Consider the following 11,945-nt stretch of genomic DNA (forward strand, 5'->3'; position numbering starts at 1 on the left):
GAGCGGCTTTGGTGGTGGGGGGGTGACACCCCCTGGCACCCCCCAACCCCCGCTGCATGCCCGGCCCCAGCAGCCAGCCTGGGCACCCCCGTCCTCCCCACCTGGACCCGGGGCACCCGCGCTGCCCAGGGCACCCCTGCACCTGCCTGGGGCTCTGCCAGCCCCCTGGGGAGCCTTGGTGGTGACTGGGGAGCTCTGCTGGCCTCCGGGGAGTTTTGGTGGTCCCTGGGGATTTCTGCTGGCCCCCACGCATCTCTGCTGGCCCCCACGCAGCTCTGCTGGCCCCTGAGGAGTTTTGGTGGCCCTTGGGGAACACTGCTGGCCCCTAAGCATCTTTGCTGGCCCGCGGGGAGCTTTTCTGAAGCCTTCCAGCCTGCAAGGAACATCTTTTTCTCCCTTTTCTGCCCCTGAGACAGCATCTGCCCACAGCCGGGGAGGCTCGCTCCGTCTCGGCATCCGCTCAGCACCAGCGCCAGCCACATCCCGGTCCCGGTGCCAGCCCTCTCCCCGGGGACGGTTCTCTCCTGGCGAGGAGCCCCACTCGATTTGCACGTGAAATTCCTCACCTTGACCAGCCTCCCCACACCCTGGTTCCTACAGCCACAAGAGCCTCGCGGGGGCAGGTGCCACCCTGGGGAGCCTCAGGGGACCCCCCAGAGGTGGGAAGGGGAACCAAATCCCACCCCCCCCTCCTGCCATGGGTGATGTCATCACTGTGATGCAGACGGTCGGGGACCAGAGCCAGCCCTGGGTATGACGGGGGCCAAGCCAGTGGAGAGGCACAAGGCTTTGTGCACCACCGTCGTCGACATGGGGACGGGTCACACCAGGAGGGGGCTGGCCAGGGACAAGGAGCCATGGTCAATGGTGACGGCCTTGCTGGTGCTACCCCCGCTCCCTGCTCGCCACCTGCACCTATGGCCACACCACTGGCTTGGTGGTGGGCTCCGGTGCCAGCACCACCTATGTGGTGAGGGTGCTGCGGGGGCCATGTGCTGCCCCACGTCACCTTCTGCCAGGACATGGGTGAGGACACCCTCATGCTCCACCCGGGCCAGCCGCTGGGGGCCTGCGGGGTCCATCTGCTGCTGGTGGGGGCACCACGCTGCTGTGTGGCCTCCCCCAGCACCTGGCCACCGAGCTGGGGATCCCCCCAAGTCTGTCCACCGACACCGCGTGGCCACCTGGCTGGCTGGCTTGCTGGCCACCTCCCTCGACGCCTTCCAGGTTGCATGGGTGCCGTGGGATGCCTACAGGGAGGGCGGCCCCGCCACCGTGCACCCCCACTGCTGCTGACCCCAATAAAGGGACAGGGTGGCAATGGGAGCCTGTGCCCCTTTTTTTCTCAGCCCCCCCACCCCCTCGCCAGCCCCCCGAAAGGAGGGATGGGGTTTATTTGGCCCCGTTGCCGGGCCGACGCACGCAATTATCGCTGATTGCCTGGCGGTTGCCATGGTGATGGTGAGCACGCAGGGATGCGGTGCCGCGTGGCGCTTGAGTCACAGACACGCTGCACCCCCCACCCCCACCCCCCCGCACCATCGCACCCCACTGCACCCCACTACGTGCCCTCCAGCACCAGGCTGCAGGGCTGGGCTGGTCCTGCATCCCCTCCACCTGGTGTGGGGTAGAGGGGTATGGCCGGGGGTCCCCCACCCCATGTCATCCCGGGCAGAGGGGTACGGCTGGGTGTCCCCCCACCTCAGGCAGAGAGGTACGGCCAGGTGTCCCCCACCCCATGTCACCCCGGGCAGAGGGGGACAGCCGGGTGTCCCCCCACCCCAGGCAGAGGGGTACCGCTGAGTTCCCCCAGCCCTGGCAGCCCCACCTTGGGCAGCCCGGGCTCAGTCACTGCAGGGGTCCTGTGGGAAATGTCACCCCAGACCAGACATGTCACCCCGTACATGGGTCTGGGCTCAGTGCGGGGCAGTGGGAAGGGTGGTGGGCTCACAGGGCGGTGGGTGCGCAGGGTGGGGGTGGTGCAGGGTGGTAGGTGCACAGGATGGTGTATGCACAGGGCAGTGGGTGCACGGGGTGGTGGGTGAGCTGGGCAGCGGGGCAGGGCACAGCAGGGACAAACATGGTTGGGCTCAGCAGAGCCAATCACCCCAAAATGGGGCATGGGGTGGCCCAAGAGCCCAGGCAGAGCTGGAGCCAGGAGGGCAGTGGGTGAGCAGTGACAGGAGCCTGTGGCTGTTCTGCCATGGGCAGCAGGCTGGTGCCAGGAGGCGATGGGCACGATCCGGGCTGATGGGTGCCGGAGGAGCGCTGGCCTGTCCGTCGTGGCACGAGCCACCGCCAGGCAGCCCTGAGCCACGCCGGGCGCCTGCTGGGTAATTGTGAGTTACGCTCCAGGTTCCCGCGAGGTGCAAAGATTAATAACTGTGCCGCGCTGCTGCCAGCTGGTATGACTAAACTCTTGATTAGAAGCTCAAACTACAGTGCCCTGCTAATTCCCCTGCTCTCACGCGCCGTTAATTACTCAGTGCTGGTGGCGGTGGGCTCGGGGCTCGCGGGGCTCAGTGCTGCGCAGGGGACAGGTGCAGGGGGTGCCCCGGGCTCCTCTGCCTTGGGGTGCTGGCCGGTCTCCCTGCGCGCAGAGAGGAGATGCTGGCTTTGGGGATGGGACCCTGGTGTCCTCTGTGCGTGGCTGGGGTGCTCTGCCTGACCTGGCCTCAGGGGGCTGCGCGTCCCAGGAGAGGACGGCCACATCCCTGCTGCAGCTCAGGACAGCGTGGGCCGGGTGGTTTTGGGGAGCTGGGTTTCAGCGGGTGCAGGGGCGGGAGGGGACGGGAAGGGGGATGCAGCTCGGAAGCGGTACCATATGGGCCGCAAATGCCAGCGCGCAGCATGCAGCCGTTTAGGAGGCTCTGCACAAACGGCTCAATTTCGTGAGCAGCGAGGTGCTCCGGGGGCTGGGGGCTCCCATGCGCCCCCGGGGCTGTGCTAGGTGCCAAGCCCAGGCTGTGGGCAGAGTTAAGGGTATTGGAGTGGCTGATTTCTTGCCCCTTTCTTGCCCCTTGTCCCGGGTCGTGGGGCATGGACAACCCCTGCACATAGGGGAGCTACTGGGGCCTTTGGCCCCACAGCTGGGGGAAGGAGGACGAAGAAAGTTGCCTGGTTCCCAAAGGATCACGGTGCGGAAGCAAGACGGTGTGCCTGTCCGCCTGTTCATGCTGCCTCTTAGTGCCCCTGGGGGACAGATACCTGTGATGCTGAGCCCACACTCAACACCGCTAATAACCTGCTCCCCTCCTATCTCACCCCATCCATCCCATTCCATTGATCCCATCCCACCCATCCCGTCCATCCCACCTATCCCATCCTTCCCAACCATCCCGTCCGTCCCATCTCATCCCACCCCACCCATCCCACCCCACCCCGTCCCATTCATCCCATCCCATCCCATCCCCTCCCCTCCTGTCCCATCCCATCCAGGGCCAGTGGCCATGGCACAGCCCAGGGGACCCCGGCTCACCCTGGTGCTCCGTATCTCACGTTGGTCCCCATCATAAAACCTGCTGTGACACCTGGGCTGCCCTGGCTCTTGGGGCTCGGCAGGACACGTGCCACAGGGTACAGTGTCCCTTTGGGTGGCCACTCCTGGGGTGACGAGCTTGTACGGGGACAGCGAGGATGGGTTCAGGGGACATCTGCAGGCAGCTCCGTCTCACCCGGCCAGGCAGCAGCTGGAACGGAGCAAGCCACGGCGGGTCGCGGGTATTTACACGGGACGCGGGCGATGGCGTGGGGTCCCGTGGGGTCCCTCTGTCCCCGAGGCGTGGCAGTGCCCCAGCCCGGTTTTCGTGACTTTGTCGCCACCGCCGCCCTCCCCACGTTGCGGGGGCCGCCACAGGGGGACGGGGCCGCCCCATCCCGCCACGGTACCGGGTCGTGCCCCAGAACCACGCGTGTCCCGTCCCCGCGGGCCGCCTCTCCCGCGCCCCACGGGCGGGGCGCGAAGTTTGGCGGTGACGTCAGGGGCGGGGCGGGGCGGGGCGCCTCGGGAGGGGCGGGGTCCCGCCGTCCCGCCCCCCCCCCCCCCCCCCCCCTTCTCCGCCCCCCCCAACTTGCCGCGCCGGGCGCGGGGGGCCGCGCCGCGACGGACCGACGGCTCGGCTGGGCTCGGCTGGGCTCCGCACCGGCCCCGTGCGGGAGGCTGGGAGGGGCGCACGGCCCCCCCCCCCGAGCGGCGGCCCCGGGCCGCGACCCCCCCTTTGCTGTCGGAGAAGCGTGCAGGTGAGCGGGGCGCCGCGGCGGGATAGCCCCGAGCCCAACCGGGGGCGAGGGGGGCCGGGCCCGGGGGTGGGGGCGTTGCTGGGATCTGGCACTTGTTGGCCCGGGGTTGGCCCCCCCCGCCTTCCCCACTTTCCCCCCTCCCCGGTGGCCCGGGATTTGGTGGCCCGGTGCGTGTCCGCCCCGACGGCTGCCCGCTGCCGCACCGCCCCCGCCGGCACCCCGCGTCCCGCAGACCCCGAGCCCCGACGGGCGCCGCGGGCACGGCGAGATGCCGGAGCCCGGTTCCCCCCCACTACCTTCCCCGGCTCGCCCCCCTTCCCCCCGGCCCCTCCTGCCCCGGTGCTGCCCCCGCGTCCAACGAGGAGCCGGCGGGCCGGGCCGGCCCCATTGCGGGAGATGCTGCCGGGGACCCTCGCCCCCCCCACTCCCCGCGCCCCCGCCGCCGAGCATCCCCTCCGGGACCCCTGCCCCCCTCTCCCGCAGCCCGCTGCCGCATCGTTCCCAGCCGGCCACGGCCGAGACCTCCCCTGCACCTCCCGGGCTGCACCTCCGCACCCTCCCGGGGCTGGGGGGCGGTGGGCTCCGGCCCGGCCCCGCCGGGCGATGGGGCTCCACCGGCCCGTGCCGCTCCTGCGGGCAGTGCGGGGCTGGCGCAGCCCCTCCGCCTCCCCGCTGCCTGCCTGCTGCCTGCACGCTGCCTGCCCGCTGCCTGCACTAGCAATATTTCGGTCCGTCTCGGCCCGGCTGCGTTTTTTCCCTCTGCCCGCACATCCTTCCCCCGGGATGTGGGGGGCGGGATGGCAGAGGAACACCCCCCCGCCCCGGACACGTCCAGGGTGGCTGCAGGTGGAAGTGGGGCTGGAGATGGAGCACCGGCCAGTGGCACCCCATGCCATGGGGCAGAGATGGGGCTTGGGGGGCTGTGGGGCCCCATGGCGAGGGCTGCGTCATCCCTCCGTGCCATCCGCACCCGGCCACCCACTTCCCCGCTATTGTCTTACACCCGCTGTTGCTTCTTGCTCCCAAATTAGACGTTTTTTTCTTTTTTTGGGGTGGGGGGGGGAAGCTGACTGTGTGCGGGTGCCAGCGCAGCATCCAGCCTCCCCGCTCGGCACCCCAGGGAGGGAGCACTCAACCCTTCGCCCACCCCTTGCCTGGGTGCCCCTGCCATGGCCGGGGGTGCTCTCACCTGTGGGGTGCAGGTGCTGGCGCCGATGTGGGGCTGGGTGCCAGCCTCCCTTGTGGGATACCCCAGGTACGCTGAGCCCCCCCCGCAAGCCAGCCTGGGGCAGGGGAGGGTGCCCGTGCTCAGCCTTGGTAGGATGGGTCCCCGCTAAACCAACAGGAACTAATTTTATGAGCCCAGATTAGCTGAGCGCTTGCGGAGACAGCAATAAAATCCCGATATATCATCCCGCCCGGGTTCCCTTCCCGACTAATCCTGGCACCATGCCGCCAGCGCTGGCAGCCCTCCCGCAGGCCAGCCCTGCCCCTGCTGGCCTGCGACGCCGAGCCCGCCGCCACACCAGCGGCTGCCAGGACACCCCTCGGACCCCTCGGCCAGGCAGGGTGGCATGGCAGAGCCAACGTCGCGTGGCACAGGGACACGAAGGTGGCATGTTTGCCAGGGAGGCTGTTGGGATGAGCCTAGTGTGGGCTGGAAAGTGTCACCCGGTCTGCGGTGTGGAGAAGGGTGCCCCAGGGATGCTGTGTTCTTTCAGGAGTGGGTGCATCCAGAGCAGGACGGGGACGGGTGCCCTTGCCTGGAAAGGGCTTTCCTGGCAGGAGGGTGCCTGGTTGTCATGTGAGGTGGGAGCACCCATCCCGTGGGCATCACTTGGGCAGGCACGGAGGCAGGTCAGGACGAAGGGATGGAGGTGGGAAGAAGCATCCCCCCGTTCCCCGGCTCGCTGCACCCACATCCCACCCAGATTTGGGGTCAATCACCCCAGGGAGCACTTAGGTGCCGTGCCCTGGGTGCTGCAGGCAGGACCACCTTCTTCCCGGGGCCTGTACGGCGGAGATGGGGCCGTGCACCTGCAGGTGGGTCGGGTGCTGCCCATCCCTGCCCCCTCTGAAGGATGTGCCGCTTTCTGCATCTCCAGCTCCCATTGCCATAGCAACAGGCTCGGCGCTTGGGTACCCGCGATGCCGGCTCCCGCATCCCGCACTGCCATCCTGCCCGCGGCCCTCACTGCCGGGCCCCAGGCGCTGCTGGCACGGCACGGCGAGGCCGGCACTTCGCAGCGTGGTGTTTCGGCAGCTTTAGCGCCAGGCGATGGGTGCCTCCAGTGTCATGCCAGCATCCCATCGCGGGGTCCCGCTTGGGCCCATCCAAGAGGGCTGGGGGGGTCCAGGGAGCCCTGTCTCCTTCTGAGCCATCAGAAAATAACGTCAGCTGAAACTTCTTCCCAGTAATGGGGTGAGAAAGGGAAAAAAAAAATCACTTTATGGGACTAATTTTTTGCTGGGAAGCTTCCAAGCAGGGTCTGGATTCAAAGGGTTCTGGGCAGGAAAAAGGGGCAAAACGTCCTTCCTAAAGGGCCGGAGGAGCTGGCACATGCCGGGGCCAGTGTCCTGCCCGCTGCCGGTGGCAGAGGGGCTGGCACTGCCGAACCGCGGTGCCCACCTGCCTGGTGCTGCAGTGGGGCTGCCGGGGCTGGTAAGGGACAGGGAGCTGAGGCTGGTGTAACTCGCTGCACATGTGATGGCATGCAACAATGTTCCACCTGGGAAAGTCCCGGCTACAGAAATGTCACCACGGGGCAAAACCGGGCTGAGAAAGGCGAAAGGGTCCGTTCACCACCGCTTGCCTCCCCAGTGGGTGCTCCAGGCTCTATGCTAACCCTGGCTGTTTAATAAATCATTAATAATCTGCTAATGAGGGCCGGAGGGGCCAGCTTGCGGCCATGCCGGCGGACCGAGTCCAGGCATAGCGGCTGGACGCCGTGGGGATGGACGCACATCGGTGGGGCTGGGCACATGGCGGCTTGCAGCAGCTGGGGAGCACGAGCAGCTTCGTCAGGTTTTACGTTAATTAGCGTGGCTCCGGGGGGGGCTGGTGCAGCTTCGGGGGGGGGGGGCCGGCGGTGCCGGGGCGCTCACCGCCTCTCCCTGCCCTGCCAGCACCGGGCCCTGCGATGCCGTTTGGCTGCGTGACACTGGGAGACAAGAAAGATTATAACCAGCCGTCCGAGGTGACCGACAGATATGACCTGGGCCAGGTCATCAAAACGTGAGTTGGTCCCTCCCTGGCTCCGGGGGTGCCCTGGGGACCCCAAACCCCCTGCGTGCCCCGGGCTGAGGAGCAGCACGACGCTGCCCACGGGGGTTTTCAGGGTGCCGGTCCCTGGCTGGGACGGGCAGTGCGCATTTCGGGGTGGCTGTCCCCTAATTAGGTCCCTCTGGCGATATTCACCGCCGGTTCCGAGGAGGGCAGGCAGGTTTCCCCGCTGCTGCCGGCTGCAGCCGGGCGGCTCCCCGCATCCCTCCCTCCTCCCTCCCAAGATCTGCGGGGATTGCAGCAATTCCGACGATCCCGGCTCCCCCGAGCGCTCTGGGAAGCAGGAGGGCTCTGCTCCAGCTAAGGAAAAGGCGGCTGTCATTTGTGGGGGGAGCGGAGTGCTGCTGCTTCCCCACAACTTTCCTTGCCGTGTTGGGGAACCCGTTAGGAAGCGCTGGGTGAAATGAAGCCCTCGGACCTGGCTACCCATTGAGAGCGCTTTGACCCCTAGAATTTTTTTTCCATTGGTTTCCGAAACACCGGGACCCGCTTGGCCGTGGGTCACGCCCGGCAGGGTGACGCTGGGTGGTGGTGGGGATCTTTTTTGGGTGCTCTCAGAGCTTTGCTCCATCCTCTGAGCAGCCTGTCCCAAAGCCCACGGGTCCCGGTTCCCCCGCACCCGGGGCAGCGGCCAGGAGGACGGGGCGATTTGGAAAGCCAAAGGCTTTGCCGGAGCGGTGCTGAGAGGCCCCCCCTACGGGCTCCCCCGCAGCTCCTGCCCGGCCGACGGGCTCGAACACCATTAATAATAGAACAGAAATATTGCAGCATCCCCGGGCAACCGGCGCGTCTCCCCTTCTTTCTTCCCGCCCGCGGTGCTGACATTAATGTCGGGGCGCGCTGCTGTTCTGCCGTGGCACAAGCGGCTTCGCAGCAGGTCCTAACCCGGCTGCTGCAGGGATGGGGGGGCTTTTTAATCAGCAAATTTTCCGCCCTTCCCTATCAATTTGCTTGTTCCATGTTAATTCCTTCTCACTGCCCTTTTTTTCCCCCCCGCCTCTTTGCTCCGGAGAGGTTTTTAGCTGCAGCTTCCTTCCACCCCCGCGGCATCTCCCCTCGCCGCTGGGGTGCTGGTGGGGCCGAGGACCACCTGAGCACCCAGAGCTCAGCGGTCCCCAGGGGGGGCGGTGACGGCTCTGGGCACCCTTGCAGGGAAGAGTTCTGTGAAATCTTCCGGGCCAAGGAGAAGACGACGGGGAAGCTGTACACCTGCAAGAAGTTTCTGAAGCGGGACGGGCGGAAAGTGCGGAAGGCAGCCAAAAATGAGATCATCATCCTCAAAATGTGAGTTCCGGGGCTGGGGTGTGTGTGTGTGTGCGCGCGCGCGCTGTTCCCGCACTGCCGGGCAAAGCGGGGACCCCCCACCCATGCCCCCATCTCTCTGTAGGGTGAAGCACCCCAACATCCTGCAGCTGGTGGACGTCTACATCACCCGCAAGGAGTATTTCATCTTCCTGGAGCTGTAAGTTTGGGGGGTGCGGCGGGAGGGCACTGTCTGGGGGTGCCCCCCCCCGGGGGTGGGGGGCGCACAGATCTCGGCAGAGCTGCTGTCGGCAGGGCCACCGGCCGGGAGGTCTTCGACTGGATCCTGGACCAGGGCTACTACTCGGAGAAGGACACCAGCAACGTCATCCGGCAGGTGCTGGAGGCCGTCGCCTACCTGCACTCGCTCAAGATCGTCCACAGGAACCTCAAGGTGTGTGGCGGGGGGGTGGGAGCACCTGTGGGTGCTGGCGTGCCCCCCGCCCCGGCGCTCACAGCCCCTGCACCGGCAGCTGGAGAACCTGGTGTACTATAACCGCCTGAAGAACTCCAAGATTGTCATCAGCGACTTCCACCTGGCCAAGCTGGAGAACGGGCTCATCAAGGAGCCCTGCGGCACCCCTGAGTACCTGGGTGGGTGACAGCCAGCCGGGCAGGCGCGCAGGGGCGGGCAGTGTTTTCGGGGTCCCAGCAGGTCCCTGCTGCTTCTCGCCACCCTGGGGACCGGTCCTGGAGGATCATTTTGTGTCCCTCCTGATGGCCACGGGTGCTCCCGGCAGTTCCCTCCCACTCCCCATCACCCTGGGGCTGATCCTGACTGCTCCTGGTGGGTCCCTCCCGCTCCCCATCACCCTGGGGCCGATCCTGACTGCTCCTGGTGGGTCCCTCCCACTCCCCATCACCCTGGGGCTGATCCTGACTGCTCCTGGTGGGTCCCTCCCACTCCCCATCACCCTGGGGCTGATCCTGACTGCTCCTGGTGGGTCCCTCCCGCTCCCCATCACCCGGGGGCCGATCCTGACTGCTCCTGGTGGGTCCCTCCTGCTCTCCCATCACCCTGGGGCTGATCCTGACTGTTCCTGGTGGGTCCCTCCTGCTCCTCATTATCCCGTGGATGATCCCGGGTGCTCCTGTTGGGTCCCTCCTGCTCCCCATCACCCCGGGGACAAGGGGCAGGGGGGTTGGGGACCCCAGGGCAGGGCCGCTCTCCTGTCCCTCGCAGCTCCAGAGGTGGTGGGGCGGCAGCGGTATGGGCGGCCAGTGGACTGCTGGGCCATCGGCGTCATCATGTACATCCTGTGAGTGCGGGGCGAGGGCCGGGGTGGCTGTGGGGGGCCGGGGGCCACGGATCGGGCTGAGCACCCCACCCTGTCCCCCAGCCTCTCGGGGAACCCCCCCTTCTATGAGGAGGCAGATGAGGATGACTACGAGAACCATGACAAGAACCTCTTCCGTAAAATCCTGGCCGGGGACTACGAGTTTGACCCACCATACTGGGACGACATCTCGCAGGCGGGTGAGCCGCGCACTGGAGGGGAACATGGGGTCCCACGTTGCCTCCCCCCCCAGCACTGACATCCCTCCCTGTGCCCCCAGCCAAGGAGCTGGTGACACGCCTGATGGAGGTGGAGCAGGACCAGCGGATCACGGCAGAGGAGGCCATCTCCCATGAGTGGTGAGGGGCGGTGGGGGCGGGTGGAGGGATGGGGGGGCAGGGGGGACCACTCACCCCTCCCCACCTCCCCAGGATCTCCGGCAATGCTGCCTCTGACAAGAACATCAAGGATGGCGTCTGCGCCCAGATCGAGAAGAACTTCGCCCGGGCCAAGTGGAAGGTGGGTGGGGGTGCCCCGTGCCTCAGTTTCCCCTGTCAGTCGAGCTCACCCCTCCATCGCAGGGCTGTCAGCCTTGGGGCAACACCACCAGCCCCCAGGGGCATCCCCGGTGGGGGACCCAATGCTCCGGTGAGGGGCCCGGGGGCAGGAGAGCCCCCACGCCCCACGGTCTCTCCCTCTCCCCCCACAGAAAGCCGTGCGAGTGACCACGCTCATGAAACGCCTGCGGGCACCCGAGCAGACGGAGACGGCCCCGGCCACCACCGCTGCCACCGCTGCCACCACTGCCGCTGCTGCCACCACTGCCGTTGCCACCACCACCGCCGCCACCACTGCCACCGCTGCCACCGCCGCCACCGCCGCCACGGACACTGCGGCCCCTGCGGCCCCTGGCACGCCACCCGCCACCGCGCAGCCCCCTGCTCCTGCCACGCCGCCCGCTGCCACGTGTAATGGGGACGGGGCTGCCACCGCCGCCGCCGATGCTGCCGCCACCACCGAGGCCCCCAGCGAGCAGACCGGCTGAGCGGCGGTGGCCCCCGCGCCCCCCCTCTGTACATAGCCCCTGGCATGGTCCCCCCTGCGCCCCAGCCTGCATCCCCTTTTCTACGTGCCCCGACGGAGAGCCGGCCACGGGGCAGAGCCCTGCATGGAGCCCGTCCTCCCCGGTCACCCCTCCGGCCCCCTCGGTGTCTTTGCCGGTCAGTCTGTCCCCCCCATGCTCTCTCAGTCTGTCCCCCGCCGTCGTCCCCCTCCAGGGTTGCCCAGAGATACGGGGCAGCCCACCTCCCGGCCGCATGCCCCGTGGGTTTGGGGGGAGGAATATCATGCGGGGCCCCCCGGGACATGCGTGCATGTGTGGGACCGCAGGGAGGGCCGTCAGGACAGAGGGGGGGCCCCAGCAGGCGGAGCGCCGGGCACCCGCTCTTCAACCCAGGGCCCTGGGGGGGGACACGTTGCAGGGGGTGAGGGAGCACAGGGTCCCCCCGCCTGGGGGATGCCACATGGCCCCCCACGAGTCGTGTCTGGAGGATCCCAAATGCCCACTCCTTCCTCCCCGGTCCCGGCTTCCCTTCCTCGCAGCTGCATGCCTGCAGGGCCGGCTCTGCCTGCGGCTGCCGCCGGTGCCCCGCGTGCCCCCCGCACCCCCCACGCTGTATCTCTGGCAAATAAAGACCCCGCTGAGGACAAACTGAGACAGCACCAGCGCTGCCTGCCCTGTCTCTCTGTTGGGCCCAGGGTGCCAGCATCCTGCCTCGCGCGCCGGCGGTGCGTGGCGTGTTCCCGCCAGGGCTGGGTGAGGTGGGGCGGCCCGGGCAGGCTGG

At 67.8% G+C, this 11,945-nt stretch overlaps 1 protein-coding gene across 1 annotated transcript; it reads left to right on the top strand.

The window, feature by feature from the left end:
* The first annotated feature begins 4,057 nt into the window (after positions 1-4,057).
* Positions 4,058-11,823, top strand: CAMKV (CaM kinase like vesicle associated). Its single transcript, XM_074602426.1, has 11 exons — positions 4,058-4,239; positions 7,366-7,474; positions 8,675-8,806; positions 8,910-8,984; positions 9,080-9,218; positions 9,298-9,418; positions 10,008-10,083; positions 10,165-10,301; positions 10,382-10,460; positions 10,533-10,620; positions 10,811-11,823. The coding sequence occupies exons 2-11, from the start codon at positions 7,380-7,382 to the stop codon at positions 11,144-11,146; spliced, it is 1,278 nt and encodes a 425-aa protein (XP_074458527.1). The 5' UTR covers positions 4,058-4,239; positions 7,366-7,379; the 3' UTR covers positions 11,147-11,823.
* The last annotated feature ends 122 nt before the right edge of the window (positions 11,824-11,945 follow it).

Source organism: Larus michahellis, chromosome 10 (genome assembly GCF_964199755.1).
Source record: "Larus michahellis chromosome 10, bLarMic1.1, whole genome shotgun sequence".
In the NCBI taxonomy this organism is placed as follows: domain Eukaryota; kingdom Metazoa; phylum Chordata; class Aves; order Charadriiformes; family Laridae; genus Larus; species Larus michahellis.